We start from the raw sequence: 26,824 nt of genomic DNA, 5'->3' as shown, positions 1-26,824 counted from the left end.
ATCTGTTCACGATCAACATTGCGTGCAGCAGCAACCACAGCCTCCCAGACACTGTTCAGAGAGGTGTACTGTTTTCCCTCCTTGTAAATCTCACATTTGATGAGGGACCACAGGTTCTCTATGGGGTTCAGATCAGGTGAACAAGGAGGCCATGTCATTAGTTTTTCTTCTTTTAGACCCTTTCTTGCCAGCCACGCTGTGGAGTACTTGGATGTGTGTGATGGAGCATTGTCCTGCATGAAAATCATGGATGCGGACTTCTTCCTGTACCACTGCTTGAAGAAGGTGTCTTCCAGAAACTGGCAGTAGGACTGGGAGTTGAGCTTGACTCCATCCTCAACCGAAAAAGGCCCCACAAGCTTATCTTTGATGATACCAGCCCATACCAGTACCCCACCTCCACCTTGCTGGCGTCTGAGTCGGACTGGAGCTCTCTGCCCTTTACCGATCCAGCCACGGGCCCATCCATCTGGCCCATCAAGACTCACTCTCATTTCATCAGTCCATAAAACCTTAGAAAAATCAGTCTTGAGATATTTCTTGGCCCAGTCTTGACGTTTCAGCTTGTGTGTCTTGTTCAGTGGTGGTCATTTTTCAGCCTTTCTTACCTTGGCCATGTCTCTGAGTATTGCACACCTTGTGCTTTTGGGCACTCCAGTGATGTTGCAGCTCTGAAATATGGCAAAACTGGTGGCAAGTGGCATCTTGGCAGCTGCACGCTTGACTTTTCTCAGTTCATGGGCAGTTATTTTGGCGCCTTGGTTTTCCACGCGCTACTTGCGATCCTGTTGACTATTTTGAATGAAACGCTTGATTGTTCGATGATCACGCTTCAGAAGCTTGGCAATTTTAAGAGTGCTGCATCCCTCTGCAAGATATCTCACTATTTTTGACTTTTTGAGCCTGTCAAGTCCTCTTCTGACCCATTTTGCCAAAGGAAAGGAAGTTGCCTAATAATTATGCACACCTGATATAGGGTGTTGATGTCATTAGACCACACCCCTTCTCATTACAGAGATGCACATCACCTGATATGCTTAATTGGTAGTGGGCTTTCCAGCCTATACAGCTTGGAGTAAGACAACATGCATAAAGAGGATGATGTGGTCAAAATACTCATTTGCCTAATAATTCTGCACTCACTGTAGAAGCAGGCAGTGGACTGTTTGGAGATATGTGCCCAACCCAGTTGGCAATACTCTATCAGAATATACTTGCCAATGCAAATGAGTTGTATGCATTTTAATTTTAGGGACACATGGTTGGGAATAAACAAACATATGCACACCCACATACAGTCTTTGTTCTCTGTCTTCAGGTACAACCAACACATGTGACCCCATTAGCATTATCCATGGAGACAAGACAAAACAAGCCAGTGTGTGTGTGTGAGATGAAGATGCGTCCCACTGATGCAAATATAGATCTCAACACACTTCACAATCACACAATGGATACTTGAAAAACACACAACCAACAGATCTTGGCGCACACACACACACACACACACACACACACACACACACACACACACACACACACACACACACACACACACACACACAGAGTGGAGTGCCTGTGTGGCCCGGGCTGATTAATTGGAGCGTTCAGCGGCAGTGATAGCTGTGCTCCTCAGAGACAACACACTGTCTCTCTCACTCCACCCTAACCTCAGCCGGACACACACACACACACACATACTGTAACCACACACACACGTCACCTCTTTCTTTCTCAGGCTGAAATTAGACCACCTCTCTTGCTTTCTCTCTCTGTCTCTGTCACAGGATCTCCCATCTTGCAAATGACCCCACCATCAGCTCGCTTTCACCTTGCCGGGGGCGATTTTGCCGCCGAGCAACTGGTTTAGGTACGACGCAGGGGAGTGAGGTGTGTGTGTGTGTGAGTATGTGTTTTCACCTCTCTGCTGCAGACAAATTAATGAAGTGATGCAGAAACCCATAGAAATGCACAAACAGATTCTTAGAAGTGCACTCTTCCTGGCTTGCTCTCATCTTTCTTGGCGCTGAAGGTGACTCACCCTTACACACACACACACACACACACACACACACACACACACACACACACACACACACACACACACACACACACACACACACACACACACTATTACAGCAAGCCAAGGCTTTCTCCTCCACGAGTTTTATGTACCTTTAAAACCAGCTGAAGGAGCGACCATATTTCTGCTGGGCGGCAAGGTGACTTCAGAGAGGCACAAAAGGGGGGAGATGGGGGTAATTAGGATAAGAAGAACAAGTGGCAGCACAGAAAGAGTCTCCACCTCTGGTCGAGGTATTGTTCACTATCACCCTCCTATCCCTTCCCATTGTCTTCCTCTCATCCTCTCATGCTCCCTCCTTATCTCTCCTTAGAGACTTTCCATCTCTTTTACCTCCGCTTTGTCTCGCTTTGTCTTCCCTCGCTCTCCAACAGACACACACAAACACACACTCCCATCGACACATACCTCCACCTTTTCTCTCTCCCTCACTCTCTGTATTCCCTCCCTCCCCAGTCAGCTGTCACGGCTGCCACTTTCTCGCGCCCACTCATTTATTACAGGTCACCATCGCAGGAGGGGCAGTTTAAAAAGGACAACGTGCCCCATCTGAGCACACAGACACACACACAACCTCAAACTCATACAGCGTGTGCAAATACTGTACATGCAAACATGTAGCAGGGACTAACGTGTGTACATATTGCTAACAGGTAAACACAGAAACTTGCATACATGCTGACAATGTTTGCAAAGTTCTGGTCATACTGAAGGAATTTTGCCAGTTTTACCAATGACTGCAGAAGTCTGATCCAGAAGCATTTTTATGAGCCAAATTACAATCAAGTAGAAACTTCCCATGCTGAAACACTGCAGTGCCAAAAACTACAGATCCTCTAATGGCCACTTGAGGCTGGCTCCAAAGGCGAGTCAATCTTCACTGACCCACGTGTTACAATGCCCAACTTTACAGCAGAAATACACGTTTACAGTCTGCATGGTACTAAAAAATGTTTTTAGTCTCTATGGCTAATTTAAAATATAAGACAACTAAATGGGGGTGAATTTTTATGTAATTCACTCATTTAAATGTTAAAGGCTTAAAGGTCCAGTGAGCACAATTTAGTAGCATCTAGTGGTGAGGTGACAGAAGTGACGCTTCTCCTGCATGCCAAGCATGTAGGAGAACGAAGGTGGCCGATGCAAAAACACAAATGGCCCCATCTAGAGCTAGTGTTTGGTTTACCCGTTATAGGCTACTGTAGAAGCAACATGGTGAAGTCTATAGACAGGGAATCACACTGTATGTAGAAATACACAGCTCATTTTAAGGTAACAAAACCACAATCATTCTTGTTGGTGATTATAAACTAATTCAAATATAGTTATAAATTATATATTTCATTTCTACCAACAAATGCCCCCTAAATCCCTCTGCAAAGAGCGTCCTAGGGCACTTGGTCAGATTCATGCCTCACTCCTCCACAGTTCCAACCTCTCGTCCAAATGTGGTTACTTCTGGCTCCAAAAAAACAAGATGGCAGCAGCACAAAAAATAAAAACTAACTCTAAAATGCAATAAACGAACTATGTGACCTTGCTTTTTCACCATATCTCGTCTTCTCAGGCAGTCAAGATATGCTAAATAACTCTCAAAAAGCTCCTACTACAGTTTGGTTTATTGAGCTTTCTGATACCACCTAGTTACCTTCTAGACTTCACTCAGGGTAAAAAACTAATCTAGTCCTCAGATCCTAAAAAATTCCTGAACTCATTCTTACTCCGAATCAAACTTATTGCATGTATATTTTATGAGTTAGATCTTGAAGATGGCACAATTTTATGCAGCTAACTTCATTTGCTTTTAATAAAACCACAATTTATCAGAAGATAAGTGGTTGCAAATGATTGCCTTTTCACGAACAAGCCACTCCAAATTTGGTCAGGCTGCAACAACAGAGACTGACAAATGTAGAGACGCTTTGGGCATTGTATTAAATTTAGAGGCACATACACATACAGTACATACTGTACTGTATGTGCAGAAACACATGCTTGGCTACAATCTGCTGTCATTATTTTGGCCTCGACAGGGAGCACAGCATGTTTCTATGGTTCTAACACAGTTTTAATCTGGTAGAATTAGTCGAACAGGAGTCTGAGTCAAGGAGACAATGATGCTCTTGCTGATCTGCCTTTGCGTTCTTTAAATACTGTAGCAACATCTCACTGATATTACATTTTAATCCGTTGCCTTTCCCTGCCATGACGACAACTGGAAAAACACAATTCTCTCTTGTTTTCTTTCCTTATTTTATTGTGGGCAAATTTTCAGAAAAAAGAATTAAAGTAAAGAGATACAGACAAGTCTCTGGCAGAAATAGCCTGATAGACACAAAGGCGCACATGCCTGAGCATACAGAGTATCAATCACACACACACACACACACACACACAAACACACACATACACACGCTAATGCGCGCACAGAGTGATACACACTCACACAGTGCCAGACAGATTAAGGCCCTGATTAAGGCGGGTGTCGCATAAAAGTCTTGGAACAGTAAATATCCTTAATTTGTAGTGTAATTAAACAGATTAGCTGCCGTGAATATCTTAACAGGGATTAGCTGACACACAATCCACCAGGCAGGCACGACTACACACACACACACACACACACACACACACACACACACACACAGAGGGAGTAAACTAAAGAAAAACATCCAAAATAGCTCGTTTTTTAACTTGCGTAACTTGCAACTGCAATACAAACGAATGGGTGTGTGTGTACAAAGGTGTGTGTAGAGTGTGTGTCGCGACAAGAGAGAAAGAGAGAGAGAGAGAGAGAGAGAGAGAGAGAGAGACAATGCAACAGTGTGAAAGTCACAAATCTGCAGGTCGGGGTTGAATTGCCGGATCGACACGTGCACAGATGAGGGATTAGATTTCACTGATCATTTCTCCTTTCACAGACTTTCATTAAAACGTCAGACTTTGTCAAGGTTACAGAGGGGAAAAAATGTCTATTGTTATTCTAATGTCCTCTATTGTGCGACACTGAGAGCCAGAACAGAAGGGAAGCAAGTAAAAGAAGGCAAAGGAACTAAAAAAGACTGGTTGTGAAAGACGGAGTCGATGGCTCTTGATCCTGCTTCGCCAAAGAAGTGCTGCCAATCAAAAGGAAGCTGAACGCTGTCCCACTTCCTGTGTTGGCCTCATGCCTAAGCACAGCACTGCAAATGTAGATTCAAAGCCAGCTTGTGTACACAAGCTCAGATACACAAATGGATGCATATGCACGCATACATTTGTGTCTTACAAGGCGGATGAAGCCTTGACACAGAGCAGTAACCCTTTCCTGAACCCAGAATTTATGCTAATCTTAATCTTAGCATAAACCAGCCTAAAAAAAACTTAAAGCTGCACTAATTGATCATTTTAGATTAATAATAGATCAAATGAGGAGGCTATGTGCAATGCAAGAACTCAATAGAGATTTACAAAGCGTTTTGGTTTTAAAGGAGCTAAATGCTAAATTCTGAGCATTATTATAGCGGTAAACAACTAATGAAGAGCGACGGGCTTTGACGCAAATTTTACATTGTGGCCAAACATGGAATTCCAACATCCAGGTCGGTCATGTGATGCCATTGGGCCCAAAAAGACTTTTTCCCATAGACTTACAATGTGAAAGAGACGTCTGTGGATACATATTTTTCACCAAAGGAGACAATAAAACAATTTCTGTTTTAACATCAGCTACAACACTAAATTGACCCATGTGTATGGACATTTCAAACTAAACGTGACTATCGCAAACAATGAACCAGTCTTTTAAAAAAATCAGCACATTAAACTGCCTTCCAGAGAGTTTAAAGCTCATCGGGTTAGCAGTGCACACACACACATTTAGAAACACATACATGAGCATGTAAATGACAATTTGAGTGGTGTATGGAGGAGCCGCCGACAGCATGTTGTCCATGAAACAAATTAGGTGTCGTAATTAAAGGGGAAAAAATGAGCTGTTTTCCATTCTCCCTGTGTGTCTGTGACAGCCTCTCTCTCTCTCTCTCTCTCACACACACACACACACACAAACACACACACAAACACACATATACAGCTAATGAAAGACAGAGGGAGGAGTGTGTGTGGTTTGTGTGTGTGTGTGTACGAGAGAAAGAGAAGGAGAGAGAGGCGAGGAAATAAAAAGCTGTTAAAAGAAGGAAGAAAAGCAGAGGCAGTGAAAGATGAAACAGAGAAGGCAAATTAAACAGAAGCACAATGAAGATGTTAATGGATGAGAACAGGAGGGAGACAAGGTGTGTGTGAGGGAGAGAGAGAGAGCGATAAGGAAATAGAAAGAGGGACGGGAAAAGGATGACAAATGTGTGAGAAAGAAAGTTAATGAAATAGAAGTCAAATAAAAAGAAGTGGTGCGAGCTGACCGGCACTGTGAGTGTGTTTTGTATGTGTGTGTGGGTGTGTGTGTGGGTGTGTGTGTGTGGTGTGTAGGAAGCCCCTCAGACGCAGGATGGAGGCATTTGTCTCTGAGTGGAATTACAAGTGGCGGGCCGAACAAACCCTCCAGTGGTCTAGAAGAAACAGAAGAGGAAGGAGGGAAAAAAAAGATTCCTCTGTCTTTCCTGTCCTTTCTTTTCTTGGGCCATGCCTCGCTCACGCTGTGTGTGTTGCTCAGTGTGTGTGTGTGTGTGTGTGTGTGTTGCTCAGTATGTGTGTGTGAAACAGAGAGAGGGGGAGTTGAGAACAAACCACTAAAAGTAGATTCAAGTCTTGTGCTCAAAGCAAACAATGAGGAAGCATAAAGCTGCTGCACACTTTAAAAGCCACTAAAGCTTCCGCTGCTCTTCCTCCAAAATTTGCACGAGTGTGTATGAGGGAGAAAAAAAAGCAAAATCAGCACACAAATAGAAGTTAAAAGAGAGCATGTAGATTTGGGGGTGTTTACAGTAAATCCATGTGCATGGCCGAGTGTACTGTGTCTTCTGTGTGGGAGTGAGATCTCAGTCCTCCTGAAAGGGGGCATCTGTGCCAGGCTTCCAGCGTCCGACTAGCCAATCTAACTCGCACTAGGAGTTGGCACGGGACGCATCAGCGCAACTAAAGCCAAACCCAGCTCATCATTAGGCAGCAAAGACACGGGAAGGGCGGTGGGGGGGGGTTCAAAAGTCTGTCCTGCCAAGCACACAAACTCAGCGCCAGAGACGGACTAAGAAAGCTTTGGGATGCTCGCAGAGGCCAATAAAGCCGCTATTTTGCACCCGAGCCTTGGATGTTTTCCTTCCCATGCTGTGCAGTTGTGATTCGGCATGTAAATATTTGTGTGGTCCGCAAACTCGGAAGAACAGAAGCCCCCTCTGTACGGCAAACAGAATGTCAGCAAACAGGGCTCGTGACGTCGCCCGGATTGCGTCGGAATTCATGGGAATAGAAAAATGTAGGAGACAGAAAGAGGGTCGGTGAACAGCGTCATCTTTGTTTGGCTTCAGATAATAATCTGAACACTGATTCAGACGGCGAGTAGTGTACTGCTGTCTCAGGCCTTGGAAAAGCGTTCAATCACCCCCACGCGTCACACAGTCATTTGTAAGGCTTCCCTTACGGCCCGCTGAGGCTGTCCAGTTGTGACAGAGGAAGCAAATAACAGCCCACACTTCAATGTCACCCCCACTGAACTGCAATTATTATTCTTTAGAGCAAACAGCCATATTTTATCCGTTCTTGCGCCGTCTCTTTTACCACAAGACAGACACACAGAAAGATCTCCATCAGCTCGTCAGAAGCGATCACATCCAGCCGAAGCCTGGCGAGGGTTAAGCCTGGCAGATATCAAGTTATGATAGCAATGTTGACTAATTTAGAGAAAGATTGAATTCCTTCACCCCCCTCATCTCTCATGCTGTCAAATAAAGGCCTTGCGGTCTAGACTGATGCTATCAAAAAAAAAGGCTTAATTAGCTTGTAATAAATTCTCATTTCCGCCAGTCTTCTACAAAGCCCCGGCCAGCTCCGTGGCTCCCTGTGTGCCAGCTATCGGAGGCCCAGTAATTTCATACTGGCATTCAGCAGGCCCCCCCCCCTATCCCGGCCATTTCACAGGAGAGCACGTCTTTAAATGTCACCCAAACACACACATACACACGTGCGCATGCAGTACTTGTCATACACACTCGAGAGCCGGGGCGATTAAAATGTTTGAGCCATTTGTTTCAGCGAGCAGGCAAACAGATAGCTCAATATAAGATGGGGAGACTACTAGTGTGAGCCTTGTTTAACTGTGCAAAAGGTGATTTTTTTCTTTCTTCTTTTTTTTTGCAAAAGCGCAACTGTCTTTATAGGCTGATCATTAATCCTCCCAAGAGAAATCAGATCTGGAGAATACCATCACCTCTGACGTAGAGTTCCTTGACAGTACCCTGACCCTAAAGAGCACAATCAGCTGACTCACAAACAACAAGAACTCTTCACAAAGACAGTCCTTCAACACAGCAATGGAGATGGATGGTGCACTGAAGTTTCTTCTTGACCTCAAAAATGCTCGTTCTTATGTTTGTTTGTTCTTATTTCAACATGGACAGGTTTACTTAACCCAATCACAAGAACAAATGTGCATTTTACATTTCTGCAAACCATGGATACCTAATATTTCAACATTCTTATGCTGCAGATATGTTGAAATTGTATTTTTCTTTGCATTTAAATAAAACTGTAGTTTAGAGCTGCAGCAATAAGTTAAATAATTGATTGAGCTGTCAACCATGAAATTTATCGCAAACTGATTTTATCATCAATTAATCTTTTGAGTAATTTCTAAGAAAAAAATAACAATATTTCTCTGGTTCTACCATCTTTAATGTGAATATTTTCTGTGTTTTGTTTTTTTGTTTTGTTTTAAATGTCAATACATTTGGGTTGTGGACATTTTGATGGACATTTGTGGAAATGATCTTGGACTTTGGAAAACAGTGATTGACATGTTGAATTTCCTGACACTTAATAGACCAAATAAATATTCAAGTTATTGATAAAATAAGGAACATATTAATCAACAATGGAAATAATCTTTAGTTGCAGCCCTGGTGTGGTTAGGTCTAGCCACAAATACGTCTTGGTTACAGTTGGGAAAAGATAATGTTTTGGCTTAAAATGCCAGAAAAAGCAGTAATGTCTTGTGGTAAAAAATAACCACTCTTCATTGCACTACCCAGAGTGCAGCAGAAATGCAGCGCAAAAAACAATTGCTTTTTGTGTCACTGTTCCGGCAAGAAATGCAGTCATGTCTGTTTAGAAAAACAAATTTTCTCGTCACTTTCCCTGTTGGAAAAACAGCCACGGGTCACGAAAAACACCCATAATTTGTAGGTGTTAAACAGTGGTCAGCAGCTTGGCAGCTCCACCTCCTGTCTATATGATATGTATGAAAAATAAATGTTTTATACATCGGTGCTCTGTCATATGATCTTATCTGAGTGCTTGGTTACAAGCAAACATACAAACAGAACCCTCCAAAACAGCAACAACAAATTAGGACAGCGCCAAAAACCACAGCACTGACCAAGAAATAACACCAAACTCTTCCTCAAAAACTAAAATAAGTTTTACGATGCCCATCCTCTTCACTCAAAATTGAGTCGCAGCACCAACCACAGCCAGTAAAAGAGATTCCTACACAAAAAAGCCTATTTTTTTAAACTGAATATTCTGTCTCAGTTTGCTCAAATGTGTTTGATTCTGATTGTGTTGTGGTCTTATTGTGTTTGCTGGTGTGCCTCTATGTTTGGAGCACCAGACCAATCAAATTTCCCCCATGTGGAATGAGAAGTTCTGATCTGTAGTGATTTATCAGATTAATCAATAATGATTACAATCGTTGGGTGCACCTTGGACTCTGCTATCCTACTGAAAGCTAATAAGTCATGGATGTCAGTTTAGTTCTTTCAGACGTGAGCAATCACAGAAATTTGGCCAAGAAAAGTTGCTTCATGAGCAAAACTTGCTCGGCAAGTCCAAGATGGAGAGGAAACTTGATCAGCCTTGTATTGATCTCGCATCTATTAATGATCACCTCTTGGACGCATCAGTGGGATCAATCCTGAGCTCTGAATTAGTCCTTTTAATATGAATCTACAGGAGGCCTTGCCCCGACATAGACGCAATCAGATCCTCTCATCCTGCCAACAATCAGTCTGACAAGTCATCAATCAAAGTTCCTTGTGGTGTGAACGTGTCCATTTTAGGCACACATGTGCTCCCACTGTACATCATGCAAACACACACACACACACACACACACACACACACACACACACACACAGCTCTACGGGCCAGCTGACTGGCAGGAATGCTGCAGACATTTGTCTCGCAGCAGGAGCACACAGACAGATTCAATCACCATGTTAAACACCACTAAAGTGAACATCTCTTTACTTCAACTGGGTATGACTTTAAGCACGATTGATGGAGTTGGATATGAATTCTTACAATAAGAAGAGTGGACAGATAGTGCACTCAGTATACACCCACACACAATGAACTTCCCAAGAGGCATAGCTGAGATTCTCGGGCTGAATTTGCATCACAAATATCTTGGATGGGAGTGGATGCATAGTGAATAAATAAAACCAGCGAGGGTGCCACTTTTCTTCCCCATTCATCCCATCCAACCAGTGCATCCATCCACTCCTGTTTAATAGGCAGCATTCAGCGCCTCCCATCCAAGATCCACACCACAGCCAGCGGGGGAGTGTGTTTGTCTCTCCGCACTACAAACCAGCAGCCAAAACTCAACCTGTCCTTGGAGGGCGGGACAAAAAAAAGCATCCCGGAATCCCATTTTTGCCTGTGAGAGGTTGGGGGGTGATGGCCAAATTCACCTTCCAAATATCAATCCCCAAACTCCCCCGTGTTCCCACTTCCTGAGTGTGCTTGTGTTTCTTCCTCTCCAGCTATCTTTGCCAGAGCTTGATTATACCAATTAAGAAGGCAGATTCTGGCATCATGAAGTGCTTATCAGCCCAAAATACAACATATTACTGTGAATTTAGCACACCTCACAGTCTGACATGACTCCAAAGCACCAAACTCCAAACCAAACAGAATACCAAAGCAAATATTGATCGGAGAGTCTGGGAACAAAACCTGATTGAAAAAACACAATTTCAACATCAAAGCCTCGAACAGGATAAATCGTGTTGCAAATGATTCAAAAAGAACATGTTGCAGCTTGCAAGAACTGTCTGCAAATATTCTACAGGGGTGCCAGAGAAATAAACATAAACATCATCAGTATAAACTGAGTGTCATGGACGCACTACAACCGATATTGCAGGACCATTAAAGTGGTCCGAGGGATTGACACCACAGGGGTCCTAATGATGAAAGCGCGATGTTTTTCCCACTGCCTATACAGCCCCTCAGTATATCTGCTCCATCTAAATTATTCAATGACAGTAAGGGAAAACTGTACCACTGGTGCAAGCGGGCTCGATTCATATAAATCAGCGCAAATAGCCGCGGTCCTCGCTCTATCAGTGTCCGCTTAAGGGAATTTAATGAAAACGATGGCGCATTTATTCAGATTTTAGGTCTCAGATTCGCTCTCTTGAGTGGATTTTGATATGTGGGGGTAGATTTTGAAAATTTATCCACAAGAAAAGTGGATTTCAAGCTTGAAGTGTGTCATTTTTGGGGGATCTGATGCGCGTAAAAATCTAAATAAAAGGGGAGAAAGCGAAAAATAAGGAGGGGAGTTTGGAGAGATTTTTACGCAGAGCCGATACGCTACTGAATTCCACTTTACTGCAGGTGTGAGCCGATTCAAATCAGCATCAGCATGAAAGTTGTGTAAGTTTGTGACAGTGACGTAAGGCGAACAACAAAAGGTGTTAAACTGCGATATACATTCATTCTCATCCAGCAACAACTCCTAAAAAATCAGCTTTAAAATTCACAACATACGCCAAAACAAAAAGGTGTTTTTGAGGACTCTCTTGATCAAAGCTTTTCCAACCTGACAAAAAGACCCAGGTGCTCAAACAAGCACTCACCTGATTGTGCCGTACTCGATCGGATCACCAGCAAAGTGACGAGGACGCAAGCGGGGAACTTCATCTTCGAAAAGGGGGCTGCTTGTCTTGTTAACTCCCGTAACTCACATGTCCAATTAAAGATATCCTCGTTTATCAGACGCGGCACACACAAGGAGAATAAACAACCAAAAGAGTCTTCTTGGCTTCTTCTTGGCTGGCACAGCGTCCACGCTCACACCACAAACCAGCGCAATGGAGAGCTTTTACGCACCGCGTTGTTTGTTGTGTTTGTTTATCAGTTCCCAGACCAGTGTTTAGGTCGCTTTCCAGCGCGGATACTCTGAGCCATTTACTCCTCACGCTGCCATAGAGCCGGTGGCTGGGGGGGGTGAGGGGGGGTGGAGAGTGTGTGTGTGTTGGGATGGTGTTGTGGTGGTGGTGGTGGGGGGTTGGGGGGGTCTGAACACGCCTCCTCGGTGTGATTGACACCTCTTTCAGCCTATTATCTCCGCAAGCCAAAACATTTGGAGCGCCTTGTCTGTTTCTTTTTTGGAAATCCGCCCACCTCACTTATCACCTCTCCTGATTGGCTATTTGGCTTCATTGCTGCTGTCATTACACCTGTCAGGAGCAGACTGTCTTTTGGGGTTCCTGCTGGGTGGTTTCAAGTCCAAATTGTTACCTGTGGGTCTTCTGTGTCGCTAGAAAAATTACAGAAACGGGCTTCTTTTTTATTACCACATAATTATCATGATTTCGGGCATATTTTATTAGTTGCTATTGCTTACCATCACAGAGCAATGTATTAATAACTTATAGAAACACCCCTTTCTTTATTGAGATGGAAATTACAATAAATTAAATTGAATACTATTAATCACAACAAGCTGACCATAAATTACAGCAATTTGACCTTACCAATGATTTTACCATAGGTAATGATTTTATCATAGATGGCAGCCATTTAACAATGAATTAGTGATTTAACATTAAATAACACAAATTTTGCCACGAATAACAGGGACTTTAACATAAATAAAAGTTATTACCTAAATTAGAAATTTTCCATAAAAAGCAGTATTTTCACCATAAAATGCAATGATTTTACCAAAGAATACTGTGATTTTACTATAAACTGCAGTGTTTTTACCATAAACTACAGTGATTTGCCATAAATAATATTGATTTTACCATAAATTGCAGTGATTTGACTATCAATGAAAGGTATCTTATCAGAAATTACAATGATTTTACAATAAATTACAGTGATTTTACTATAAATTAGTGATTTTACCATATATGATGGTGATGAAACCATAAAATACAGTAATTTTATCATTAGTTACAGTGATTATATAATTTACAATGATTTTACCATAAATTATGATTTTATCGTAAATTACACTGATCTCACCATAAACAATAATGGTTTTACATTACCATGAATTACAATGTTTTTTTTTCAGGGGACAGATTATTTCACAGCTACTAGAGTGTGCTTTATATGTGTTGCTATATTCGATGTAGACTTACAGAAAGTTTCCTGCAGGGTCAGCCTCTGCCACTACAAGGCACAGCCTATAAACTTTGATGATGCTAGTCTAGAGGGGCCGCAGTGAAAGGAATGGGCTCTGGTAGTATACTATTTTCAGGGCCGCTCATTTTACAAGCCAGTGTACCCTATTCCGCTCTCTGGCTTCATCTGATGTGAAAGTATGAAACCAGTGAGGACAAAGAGATATTGATTTGTGATCCATGTTAAAGTGAAAACTCAGGCATAAGCTGGCTCTATTACCAAATTACTCCACAGTTTAAGCAGCAAGGAGTAGAATGATCCTCCACAAATCTCCACAGTGCCAAAGAAAGGGTTCATTTAGTGTCCTCTGCTGCTCTCTAGGGGAGTTTTTGGAGAATTACTTGATACTTGAGGCTTTCTGTCTGCAGCTTGCATGAATCTTAAAGCAGTTGAGAGACATAAAATAACATATGGGCTTGTATTTTTCACAAATATTGTGCTCATAACATTGGGAATTCAACCAAAGGACTACATGTTCACCTTAAAGCATAATTATCATCACTTTTGACCATAGGAAACTGAGAAAAGAGAGTCGATGTACCACTGGTTAAAAAGACATTTGCAACTTCACAACAAACAGCACCCCCCCCCCCCATCAATATTATAATAACAAAGACACGGCATCACTACTTTTCTTGCTCGGACTGTGAATGTGTTTTAAACAAAACATGATCTTTTCCTGACCACAACCTCTAGATTTTTCTGCCTGAACACAACTACATTTGCCATAGCATTTTCATAAAGTGCAAATGTAAAGTATCTTGCAGTAACGTATAATGCTATGCATGTTTTCCAATTCGTTTGTCAATGGAGCAGTTCCAGGCTTAATTGATCACATCCAAAATTTAAGTCCTTGATTGTTTGGACTGTCTAAGCCCATTGGATGAATGAATTTTGAAAGTGGATGTGGTTATCCTTCAAACAATTAAATTACGCTATTAACAAGCATGTAAATCAGTGCTAAAAAAGTGTAAAATGCTGTTTAGAATGAACAAAAAAATCTGACCAAAACAGTTTTGCCTTTGAAACAATTATTTAATCTAATAATCAAGAAATTACCCATTAATATAAGATCAGTCTACAGTACATTATGTGATATAAATCTTTTAAAACTGTGGGATCAGTCTCACACGCAGAAGCACAGACAGGCACACTGGGTGGCAGCAGAACGCAGAGCAGCGTTGAGAATATCAATTAATGTCACTTTGCCCCTGTCCTAAAAAAAATCTGCAGATAAAACATTCAATTAATGGCAGAACTAAGCTGCATGAGATCTGCGCTGATATGACTGTGACATGGAAATGGGAATTCTGTCTTTGTGCTCTGTGACGGGCCCCTGTGTGACTGGAGGGTATTCCCATTAATCCATTACAAACCATAAATAAGTAATGAAGGAAACTTGGCTCATAAACGGAGTCTAATGGCAGCAGGCCTCTGCAGTGATAATAGTGCAATTTAGAGCAAAGAGCATTTATAGGTTGTGTTAGTTGTGTATTTAAAGGGCTATAATGCAGAATATAGGGAGTTTATGAACATCAAATTCTTACAGATTTTTAACCCTTTGAAACCTGGATTGACATCAGCTCAGACATTCAGATACCAATCACAAGCTATTTGCTTTGAAACTTGAAGAAATTGGTTCGATTTTGTTTGGAAATATTTAGGAAAAAGGCAAAGATCAACTTAAAAAAAGTTTGACAAGAAAAAAAGGTTTGGAAAAGAGGGGAGGGTTGTTAGAAAAATATCCAAATAAATGTCCAGGAACTGAATAGTTTTTGTTTTCTTTTCTTTTTTTTATACTTTTCTTTTTTTAAATTTATTGTTTTGTTTATTTTCAGGATATTATCTTCATACTTTCTTTTTAATCAGTGTCTTATTTAGTTGCTCAGTGCCTTCTGTCCATATTTTTCTAAAGAAATCAAACCAATTGGCTCAGGTTTCAAAAGGTGTAAGATGTTTTCTGTCAATATTCAACAGGAAACATGTTGTTTGAATATATAAGGGTTTTTTGTTTTTGTTGTCGTCTTTGCTTTAATATTTGTATAACATGACTGTAAACTGATGTTTTATAATGGATTGATTCCCTTGATTCCTCGTGCCTGGCACTTATTTTGGTGACTGACTTTGTTTTGTCCCCTGTGTGCAGCTCCACTCTGTAAGCAGCGGGACAAAAGGATCAGATGACACGCGGAGCTGCTATGATTAGGGCTGCGGTGAGGGGAAGGAGGCTGCCCGTGTGGAAGGTCAAGGGGGCTTTTACGCACAGTTGGCGCCTTCTTGTTGACCGCGCACCACGAGCTGCTGCTGCGGTTAATTTGTCTGTAACATTGCGGTATGGTTGCTGGATCAGTGGCCGTGGTTTGAATATACTGGAGGGAGAATGAGATATGAAAAACTGACCCCCAGGGAGTGAGCAGAGCGCGAGACGTCTTTGAGTACGGCATGGCTGTGGGGAGCGCGTCGCTTCTGCGAGCAGGGCTGCTGCTGTTGATGGCAGGTGAGTTTTTCTAAGTGGCTTGAACTGACATGGTTTGGTCCATTTTACAGGGAGACATAGTTTTGTTTTGTTTCCTTTGTTCTATGTATTATATTCATTCAATTTTTGAGGTATTACGAAGTCCATATTGTAAATGCACAATCTACTCACTACAAATGTTCTAGTTTGAGGGACAGTGAGGGCTGTAAAAAGTATTCAGGTGGTTTCCTTCAGGAAAAAGGAGCAATAACAAACTGTAAAACACTTTTTTTAGATGATAAGTCACATCTTATGAGCTCACTATAAATTCACAGTTTGTAAAGTAACCATTAATTAAAAAATCTGAACTAGCATTGAATAAAGAAAGTACTTATTCTAAAGTGACGTTCTTGAGTAAATGTACTCAGTTACATTCCACCATTGGGAAAGGCCCTGATTCAGGTTCTGTGGCAGATGTATCAGTCAAGTCTACAGGTGTTTTACAGCTGCAGCTTGTTGCAATCTGGATGTTCAACAGGTTACAATGAAGTAGTGCTGGGTGAAATCAAATATCGCTATACTGATAACCAAATACCTCAATCTCAATATTGCAATGACTTTTGGTGCTTTCACAAAATAGTTACACGTGAGAATTTTGATTAAAAAAAACCCATTAGTAATGTGGATATAAGGACTGAGATAATTTAATCACTGCAGCCTTTAAAACCAGACAACACTTATGATATTGTCAAAAATCTAAGGCAAATTATATTCTCGTATCTCAATATTCATGGAACATGGATCAAATCTGTTGCCTGGCCCTATAAGGAAGGCTGTTAGAAAGATACATTTTAACTCAGAGAAAGATATTTATGTCAATAATTCTTGAGGTAAACTGTAGGTAAGGGATACGCAACTTGCTTTGCCCCTACTTTTACAAAATGACTGTCAGCCAGGGGCCAGTTCATTAAAATAATAACTAAAAATAATTAATTAATAGCGCAGATCTCTATCCTCTCTTTTTTTCCGGAAACAAGCTCTATTTTGATACTTTTTATGCACTCTGGCTCCTTAATAACATTCATCAAAGTACATAAATATTACCAATGTGTATTAATTCATTTTCAATGTGGCAGGAAACTTTCAATATCACATGTCAAATAAGGACAGCACAAGTACTGAAGGTGTTGCTCTCTGATTCCTGCTACAATGATGGGTGTTTCCTTTACCTGAAAATCTGGAAAATCTTGAAGGCAGTTAGTCAGTAGAGTTCAATCCTCCAACTCGCAGCAGAGCAGCATCCGTTATGGTCTGTCTTGATTTTCCTGGAAAAAGACATGCAGTGCTGGTTAACAGCCAAGTTAGAAGGCATCTTTAACTGTCAGATTTCTCCACACGCATCTGCCAACAAACAGACAGGTGAAACATCACATCCTTCCAACTATGTGGGTGACAAACAAGCTAATAGATGCTTCAGTTTTGCAAAATTACCATGTATATGTGCATTTCTTCATGTTTTTTGACAGTTTTTATTGAAGCACCTCAAGCCTCTGTTACTCTAGAAAATGTGTGCGGCACTAACGGCGGGGTCTCGAACATTTCTCTTTCAGTAGCATCTCTTTCAAAATCCCCGTGTCAACACATTCATTCTTCCTTTGAGTGTTTCAGAGCCTAAAGAGCCAGCTGAAACAGAACAAACATAATGGGCACACAGTTGGCCCTTATCAGGCCGCCACAGACTGAGATCCACCATGTTTTCTGATCGTAACAACAACCTGTTCGTTCCAGACAGGCTTTTTTCCACCAGCTTAAGCTCCCTCTCCTACTGTACTGCTCAGTGGTGTTACATTCAGCTGCGAGTCCAGCGGGACAGCAGCAGTCTGCCTCCACGTTAAGAGCCTGTTAACACACATCTCTGAAGTAAACAAATGGGATTGGGACTCCAACTGCAAATTAAAATCTTTTCTTGGTGAACGTAACAGGCTAATAGGGAAGAAATGGTCCGAAAGGAATAGCCATTGCCGGGACATGACCTTGTTTGTTGCACTAACATATGCCTAATTATCAAGAACCGAACACAGCAGATAACCTCTGGAGTGCTTTTTAAAATCTTTTGTATCTTTACAAGGTTTAGCTTCCCAGTCACTGAAATAAAGTGATCACCAAAGTCAATTTTCATATTTATATCTGGATTTTTGTCTCTCTTTCTCTTCTATGCTTTTAGGTCAAGTCCTGCATACAGTGTCTGCCTGCAACAGGGGTTTCTACGAGAGGATGATCAACGATCTCTGCTTAGCTAAGTTCAAATTCGACATGGGAGGGCTGGAGCGAGGCCTGTGGTGCAGCTGGCTGGACACCATGGAGTGAGTTCACCTATTAGGCAAAGAAAAAAAAAATCAAATCCCCCCCTTTTCTTTTGCATTTTTGTTGTAGATGCAAAATGCAGCACAATCTCCCCAAAACATGTTAACTACAGCAAAGAAACCTAAAGTATTCATACATCTTCTAACATATGAAAGATAAAAACATGTCAGTGGTTTGCAGAAACGTTCAATGTCAACATTTATTCTGGTGATTGGGTTGATAGAGCTGGCTTTATTCTTTGAGTGAACTCAAGGAATGAGGATTTGGATTGGGTTGGTGAAGCAAATCTTTGCAGCAGCACATTGCAGTTATGAAGTTGTGTCTTGATGAGAAAAGTCAGGTTATAACGACTGCAGGAATATGATTGGATGCCATTGTCAGCTGGTGTTGAAGCAGCTGATCCCAAATGTGAATTAACACTGAATGTAACAACTAATATATGAGAAAACTGTTAATTCATTATTTAATTACTTATTTGCAAAAAGTATATATTTTTGTATTAAATGATTGAAAAGTCATGATAACTGCATAAGGAGGCTGGTAAGCGTGCACACTGATCAGATGTCCTCCATATGCAAGCATGTAGTTATGTCCTAGTCTCGCTCCCCAAGTGCAACGTTGCAACCTTTAACTGTATCTGTCTCACATTATATTGTGTGTGTATGTGTGTATTTCTGAGAAGTGCTTTCCAAAACACAGTGAGAGGATGAGTCAGGCAGGAGGGGGACTGGAGCTGCGAGGCCCACAGGAGAAGCTACTGTCAAAACTGTGATTTCCCTCCTGTCCTCTCTTGGTCCAGCACATAATTAGTGGTGGCGCTCTCTCTGTGAGTGTGTGCGAGTGTGTGTGAGTGTGTCTAACTCATCATAAAAGATTTGTACAGCCACATACAGGGTTTGCAGTCGTGTCACGAAACTCCTAGCAGCAATGTTTGACGCCATCGTCCAGGTCTTTGGGAGACCTGGCAGAAAAATAAGGAATACAGGACAGAAAATTAGAAATACACATATTAGGCTTGTTTGTGGGTGCAGACTAATTTAGAAACACCAAAATAACAGTTGTCCTTCCTTTAATAAAACAACTATGCCCGCTGCCATTAATTATGTGTAACTTTATACTTTGATAAAATTTAAACAGGGTATTATATATAAAGATTCACCATATAACATATGTGACATCCAGAGGGGAAAGGCAGGTTGTAAGTGGCGTGATAGGCGAAGGAGGGATGATGGAGGGATGAAGGAGGGACGATGGAGGGGTGAAAAAACACATGGGTGAAAAAACACAGGGGTGATGGGAAAGCTGTTGAACCTGTCATTCTTTGTAAATCAAATCACAGAACCTGAAGGATGAAGTTAATTGAAAATAATCTCATATCTGTGAAGCCAAAAACCATCCAAACCATGTAGTGCTTTGTTTTTCTAACGACTTACAATTTGTCCACTTGTCAACAAATTATACTGTAGATATGTTGAGTTAGCCACATTGTCATTCAGGTGAGATCCAAACATAACACACACGGTGATGGTTTTAGAAATCTCGGCTCCATCCAGCACCACAAATCAGTTCCAAGTCCATCAGACTCCGAAACACATCATTTGCCAATGACATGGTTCGTCCTTGAGAGTGAAGCAAATGGAGTTTAGATCCACTGCAGGTTGTTACAGAAGGTTTTTCCTACTATTGCTATTCCTCGAAGAGCATCACACTGAGATGATACAGCTTGTAATGAATGCAAATATACAAAGAAAGTGCCATAACGTCAGCTTTATCTCCAACTGTATATCAAATGAATACACAGCATTTCAGCGGCAGTCATCTATACAGCAGATGAGCCCTCTTCTCTCTGTGACTCTGACACACTCTACTTGTTTTGCTGAACATGTACTTCTTCCTCCAAGAGGAAGTAAACAATTCTGGTGGGTTCACCTGAAAGATGACTGAGGAAAAACACAAAGACAGAGGATATTTTTTGTTTGCCAGATTCAAGATTCCTTTATTGCCATTCAGACTCGATACCAAACAGGTACACAGTAGAATGAAAATTTGTTGCATCTGGCTCATATTAATATATATATATATATAAAAGGCGGTTTAATACAAAATGAAATTGATCTATGATGATCTTCTAACTAAGGTTTGCAGTGAACTCTCTTTATCTGCCCATGTTGTCTGCAACGAAACCCACAAAGTCAGTTTCTGTACCAAGTGATTGTCAGCTGCAGGGGCAGAGAAGGGGTGGTTCATCTTGGGCTGCAACGCCAAATGTTTGCTGAAAAGTTGGGAATCTATCCTATTCGCTAAACAAATCTAATATAATTGACATTGACATTGCTGTTGAGTTTTTCAAATGTATTTTTTGGCACTTTATTGATCTTTATTTTTGCAATTAGAGCAGCCCAGATTATAATGGTATCAATTTCAATTTAGCAGAGTTGACCGCTAAACATTAATTCTGCGAACTCTACTCCAACATAGTACAACAAAAACAGGTTCAGTATTAGTAATGCTGATTACACCATTCATACCCTACCTACAGAATGTTATGCAACTTAAAAAAATCAAGCAGTTTTGCCTCTTTTTGTGTGGAAGGAGTGAAAATTAGTCATCCTTCACATTTGTTGTGTTATATTTTCAGGATGATGAAGACAGCTGAAGAACAATTCAGTACAAAATAGGTTATGATTTTTTGGCATCTATCATGTTTTCACCAAATGCTGTATATATTTTTAGAAATTCTGTAATCTAAAATGTCTTGAAAAATAGTGAGTACAGGTGCCGTAAATGGGAAAATGATCTCCCAAGGGGGCCCCCAGGTTCCCATAGGTTCATGCTGAGTCCCAAGAGTTCAAAATGTCTGGCTGGGACCCAACATTTCCAGTATATTTTTGGGGCTTTTTTCACCTTTATTTGATAAGACAGAGTATGCGTGTGAAAGGGGGAGAGAGAGGGGACAACATGCAGCAAAGGGCCGGGGCTGGGGTCAAACCCACGACTGCTGCGGCGAGGACTTATTCTCCGTACATGGGGCTCCCGCTCTATCGACTGATCCACTGACGCCCCAACAACATGATTTCTGCCTAATTAACACTTAAGTCTGTTGCTCCAAAATGTATTTTTGCAACCACATTAATCAAGTATTATATAATACAATTTATTTGTCATCAAAACTGTTAATTGGGAATGTGTATTTGTGGATGCACACATTTTTTTGTTTGAGTGTATGTTGCATTGAATCACTGTGTGTGGGTGTAAATACTAAATTTGTTTGCAGCTTCACTCCAATGCTTGTTAGTTTTAAAGCTTTTAAAAAGAACAAGATTGCGTCGTTCACACACGGCATTGCTCAGAGCTACAAAAAACCTCAAAACACTCTGGTCTCTTCTGACTTGTGCCGTATCAAAACACTTTCACTGAGTGGGAGCTCAACACACATGTTTGTATAAATATGCTTGAGAGTCTTTTACCCAAACGGAGTCCAAGTCTTAATCATGACCATGAGTGTGAGTCTTAATCTGAAACTATCATTAACTTTAATGGTGATCCTCAGTCCTACAGCTGCCACGCCAGCTCCAGAAACAGCTCCTGGTGATGACAGTTGGCTCTTAGCACAAGGAGAATCACACACACATAATACCACTACATACCAGTCATGTAATTCATGCTTTAATCCTAAATGCTTAGAGATTCACTACATGCAACACTTGCAATAAAGTGTTGTAAAGTTTGTTGGAGCACTCATTCTGCTCTACGTCATATTTTTATTTAATTTTATGCAGTAATTATCTGAGATGGATTACCAACTGCTCAGAGGCCCCAGTCCCTCAGGCCCCAAAGATCAAGACTGATTTATGCAAACTGAAATCAAAGTGACGCCTGCTGTTATCATTTGTGTCAAAATCTAGATTCAATACCTTTAATAATTAAATGAACTCAAAATAATGAATCAAATTAAAGAGAGGCCCAGTGAGGAAAACTGAGTTTTGTCCCTTACAGAAAATACACCACATCATGTTGTGGCAATGCATTCTGGAGGATTGATGCAACCTCATTTCACCTCTTGTTGCTTGCTCTGTTGTTAAAAATGATAAAGGTAAATGCCACACTAAACAATTAATTGCACTTGCAAGAAAAAGCCATTTATGAGGTGTTGGTGGCTCAGTGGATAGAGCGGGTGCCCCATTTACAGAGGCTGAGTTCTCGCCGCAGCTGTCGCAGGTTTGACGCCAGCCTAGGCCCTTTGCTGCATGTCGTCTCCTCTCTCTCCCTCTTTCACACGTATACTCTGTCCTATCAAATAAGGGCCAAAAAAAACCCCAAAAAATATCTTTAAAAAAGAAAAAGCCATTTATGATGAATATTAAAGAGCCAATTCAAACCAAAATCAAAACTATATATTTTCGTCTTACCTGTAGTGCTATTTATCAATCTAGATTGTTTTGGTGTGAGTTGCATAATATTGGAGGTATTGGCTGTAGGGATGTCTGCCCTCTCTCAAATATAAATACATGGAAATACACTAGGCTCAAAAGCCTCAAAAACATATATTGTAAAACTCAACTACAACTCTTTCCAGAAATTATAACCCAATTACTCAAAATAATCTACAACCCTTGTTGTGAGCAGTGGCACGCAGGAACTATATTCTTTCTGCTACCAAACAAATGCATCACTGTGCAGAAGGAAGCATGCATCTACTTATGGATAAGAGGATGGTGATAGTGCAAGATGTAAACATTAATGGCATCCTCCGCTGTGACATGGTTGGCAGGTGTTGTTCAGTAGAAAGAAAATAGCTCTGCACACAACAAGGTCTGTGGATTATCTTGAGAAACCGGGTCGTGATTCCTAGAAAGAGACATTGCTGTTGAATTTTTCAAATGTATATGTTTGGCGCTTTGTGCTCCACAAACCAAGTGCCATCCCAACACTCTGCATCTCAAACCAAAACAATCAAGACTGGTAAACAGCACAACAGTTAGGCGGAAAAATATGTATTTTTGATTCATGGGTGAACTGCCCCTTTAAAGTTGGGTGGCCTTTTCCTTTAAGACACTCTGCTTTCTGACCACTTGCCCACTGGGCCTCCAGCTATGCAGTTTGACACAGTGGCCATCCGGATCAGAATCTCTCCTGGTATGGTGCAACGCTGCACTGTGGGTGCTACCCTGTTGGTATGCATTTCCATTTCCCCTGCCCTCTACCACCTAGCAGTTATATTTAGCTTTGTTGAGCCCACTGGTAATTTGAGACTCCTTTGCCTTTTTTTCCAACCAACAGGAGTCCCTATTTTGGTTCCACTCTGAAAGGACATTTCAAAGACACAAGAGTGTATTTCTATAATTCTGTAATAAGGAGAATTACATTAAGTTCATTATGGAAACATGGCTTTTTATCTTTATGTTGTGATAGCATTTGAGAATTGGAAGTTTTTGCCTCCAAGGATGATTTAACTGTGTGTTGTCGCCCTCTGCAGGATCTATGAGGGGCTGACAAACTGCACCTACCAGGTGGCCTTGAGGATGGACTGCTTCTGGCCAAATCAGATAGTGGACCGCTTCTTCATGCAGATTCACCGGGTCTATTTCCACAACTGCGCTCTAACCGGCCGGCTCCTCCACGACCCGCCAACCGCCATCCTTGCCCCGTTCATTGCAGTGCCAGTGCTGATCACCTTGCTCATGACCGCCCTGGTAGTCTGGAGAAGTAAACGCACAGAGGGAGTTTTATAAGGACTGGCCTTTAAATTTGTGCTTGAAGCTTGTAAATACAAATGGACTTGGAAGCAGAGCATGTCATCAAAGATTTTAGGTTATTCTTGCATAATGTATTAAGTTCCAGTTGTTTTATCCTCAGAATAATATGAATATGAGCATACAGAATATTGCATGAAAAGCTGTTTGACTGCAGGAAAACTTGACTTACACACAATCACGTAAAATAAAAGCTCTATTTGGTATAAAAATAGAATTTATCTTTGGATCAGCCATATGAGAGTGTCAAAGTCTGGCAGAGGAAAGTAATAAAGGTCTTTGAGATTCAAGGGATTTGGAGGCCATGCATGTTAATTACCATCTGTTCTCATGGCCCTAAACAATCTGTGAACACATAAATAACTGGAGAGAGGAGGACACTCTAATGACTTGGATGAATGATTGTAACAAATTTTGGAAAAGAGATGAGGAAAGAGAGGAAAGGAGAGTAGAAAATGGAAGAAATCTGAGTGAAGAAGGGAAAGGAAGAAGTGAGTTTAAGTGTTTGAGGCCAAGTTGTTTAATCCTTCAGTGAGTGCTACATGCAAATTGGAGAAAACCGATTAGATTATATTTTTAGCAAAAAACAAAAACAAAACAAATCAATTTGTCACCTTTTTATACCTCTGCACCTGCACCTTGAGGAAATTTCTTTCCATTCTGTGCAAACGTCCACTTGGACTCAAGGATAAATTGATTAGAGTTTGGCAGGCAAGCTCAAGTTCGCTGTGACCTTACATCCATTTAATTCTTGTAAACACAATATCTCAAGAACACCTTGAGTGAATTCCTTCAAAAACATCTTTTTCCAATGTTATAGAGGGCTGCTGTAGCCGTGGCATCGTAAAGCAGTCAATTCTGCAATTATATACATTTTTTAAAAACATCAAATGACCCTGATTAAATCCCTAAAGTTCAATTTTAAGACTCAACATGAGGCTCAGATGTCAATATTCAAGAGCCTATAACAGTAATGTTTTGTATTTACATAAACAGAATATACAATTCTCTTTATTTATACAGAAACATAACACATGTGGCCATCAACCCCTGGCCTCTGTTTCAGGGTAAAGCTACATAAAAGCCAATTAATTAATATAGGGGAACTGGCCAATACACTTATTACTTTCATTTGAATCCCTTAACTGTATCTCTAACAGATTCATTTTTAATGTGTAGTGGAAGCCTGAAATCTCAGGTAGGTTTGGCATGTCTATACTGTCCTTAAGACTATTCTTTTTAAGAGATATGGACTGTCAAAAATGTCCTGTGAGCTTCTGACAACCATCCTCATCAGAGATTTGTTGTCCCTATATATATTTTTAAGTAGATATATAAAAATAGGAGTTGATCTTAAAACTAATTTAAAAAGTTTAATGTCATTTAAATCCATTTACTTGTATTTTATTTTATTTCAGACACTTTGTATCTTGCACTCAGAAGATCACTTTGTATTTAATTGTATTTTCACTTATTTGATGCGCTGTTCTTGTATTCTTATTTGCTGCTGTATTTCTGGAGCAATCTGGCACAAGAATTTCCTTCAGGTTTAATAAAGTTCTTTCTTATCTTAAATTTTACACGAGAGAACATATGCAGGAAAAATCATTCCTGTAAGTACATTTTTGATCTTTAAGGACAAAAAAAGGACAAAACCTGTGACAACCAACCCTGAATAGAAGGTGAAAAGCAACCCCTGATGGGATTTTTTATTTCTGGTGACTAAGCTAGCAACCCCCATTTTGTAGTCTAGTAATTTATAGCTCTCTCTACAAACTTATCAATGGTAAGATCTCCTTTACTGCAAACCCATTAAGTGAAAGATTAGAGGACCAAGATGTAAAAGGTGGATTTTTTACATTTTGGCATGAAAAATATTACCTCTTACCTAAATGTCAAGAATCCTGCTCATGAAATGTCCCTCTGGGGGCGACCTCTGACCCCATGCAGCTTTGAAAATTTCAGCACCAACATTTTTAACAGCGCCCTCTATAGAGTGAGATCTCTCAAGAAACAGAAGCTATTAATGGTTAAAGTGATCACAACACAATTACTGACAAAATGTCACAATTACAGTAGCATTTTTGTTTTGACATTAAAAAGTAAGTGTCCTGGCTGCCTTAAAAAATTTAAGTTGACTTAGTTTGAAGCATTACAAAATAAGCTCAATGTGTTCTCTAAAATTCAGGCAACTTAACATTAACACCTTTTATTAAAGATAAAACAAATATTTGCTTTTTACAATGGAGACATTGGCTTGTTTAAAAAAAGTCACATGCTAAAAATATCTGGAAATACTTGATCAGTGAGGTTTGCTCACTAGTCATTCGAATACTTTGCAATTACTTTTGTGTCAGGAGAAGATGTCTGCATAGCAAACAGTAACGTGGCAAGACAAAAAGAAACAAGTGGGTTAAAAAGATCTTAAACCCATTAATTATTAATATATAAAGTACAAGTGAAACCTCAAAAGACTGTTCTTTTCACAAGACAAAATACAGGTAACAGAGCAGAAATGTGTATAAATCTCCCCAAAGTGTCATAGTAATTAAATACAATGTCATACTTTTTTAAATCCATGTAAAAGTTATG

At 40.7% G+C, this 26,824-nt stretch overlaps 2 protein-coding genes and 1 long non-coding RNA gene across 5 annotated transcripts in view; 1 reads left to right on the top strand and 2 right to left on the bottom strand.

The window, feature by feature from the left end:
* The window catches only part of LOC121963010 (receptor tyrosine-protein kinase erbB-4), a 312,568-nt gene extending 300,096 nt beyond the window's left edge, over nucleotides 1–12,472 (bottom strand). For all 3 annotated transcript variants that reach the window (XM_088074549.1, XM_042513368.2, XM_088074550.1), the window contains exon 1: nucleotides 12,103–12,472. In XM_088074549.1, the coding sequence (XP_087930675.1) occupies nucleotides 12,103–12,166 (64 nt within the window). In that variant the 5' untranslated portion in view covers nucleotides 12,167–12,472. The remainder of the gene's footprint in view (nucleotides 1–12,102) is intronic.
* A 2,270-nt stretch (nucleotides 12,473–14,742) lies between these two features.
* LOC148185483 (uncharacterized) lies at nucleotides 14,743–19,576 on the bottom strand. Its single transcript, XR_015775893.1, has 3 exons — nucleotides 19,371–19,576; nucleotides 17,345–17,440; nucleotides 14,743–14,887 (listed from the first exon to the last, which is right to left on the bottom strand). It is a non-coding gene; the product is annotated as an uncharacterized LOC148185483 (long non-coding RNA).
* On the top strand, nucleotides 15,851–25,822 carry LOC121962912 (receptor activity-modifying protein 1-like). The gene is made up of 3 exons (XM_042513235.2): nucleotides 15,851–16,157; nucleotides 18,340–18,478; nucleotides 23,956–25,822. The coding sequence occupies exons 1-3, from the start codon at nucleotides 16,103–16,105 to the stop codon at nucleotides 24,209–24,211; spliced, it is 450 nt and encodes a 149-aa protein (XP_042369169.1). The 5' UTR covers nucleotides 15,851–16,102; the 3' UTR covers nucleotides 24,212–25,822.
* The last annotated feature ends 1,002 nt before the right edge of the window (nucleotides 25,823–26,824 follow it).

This window comes from Plectropomus leopardus, chromosome 24 (genome assembly GCF_026936395.1).
Source record: "Plectropomus leopardus strain MGB_pleo_1.0 chromosome 24, ASM2693639v1, whole genome shotgun sequence".
Lineage (NCBI taxonomy): Eukaryota > Metazoa > Chordata > Actinopteri > Perciformes > Serranidae > Plectropomus > Plectropomus leopardus.
Note: the sequence above shows the minus strand (reverse complement) of the source record. Positions and strands in the feature narration are given on the sequence as shown.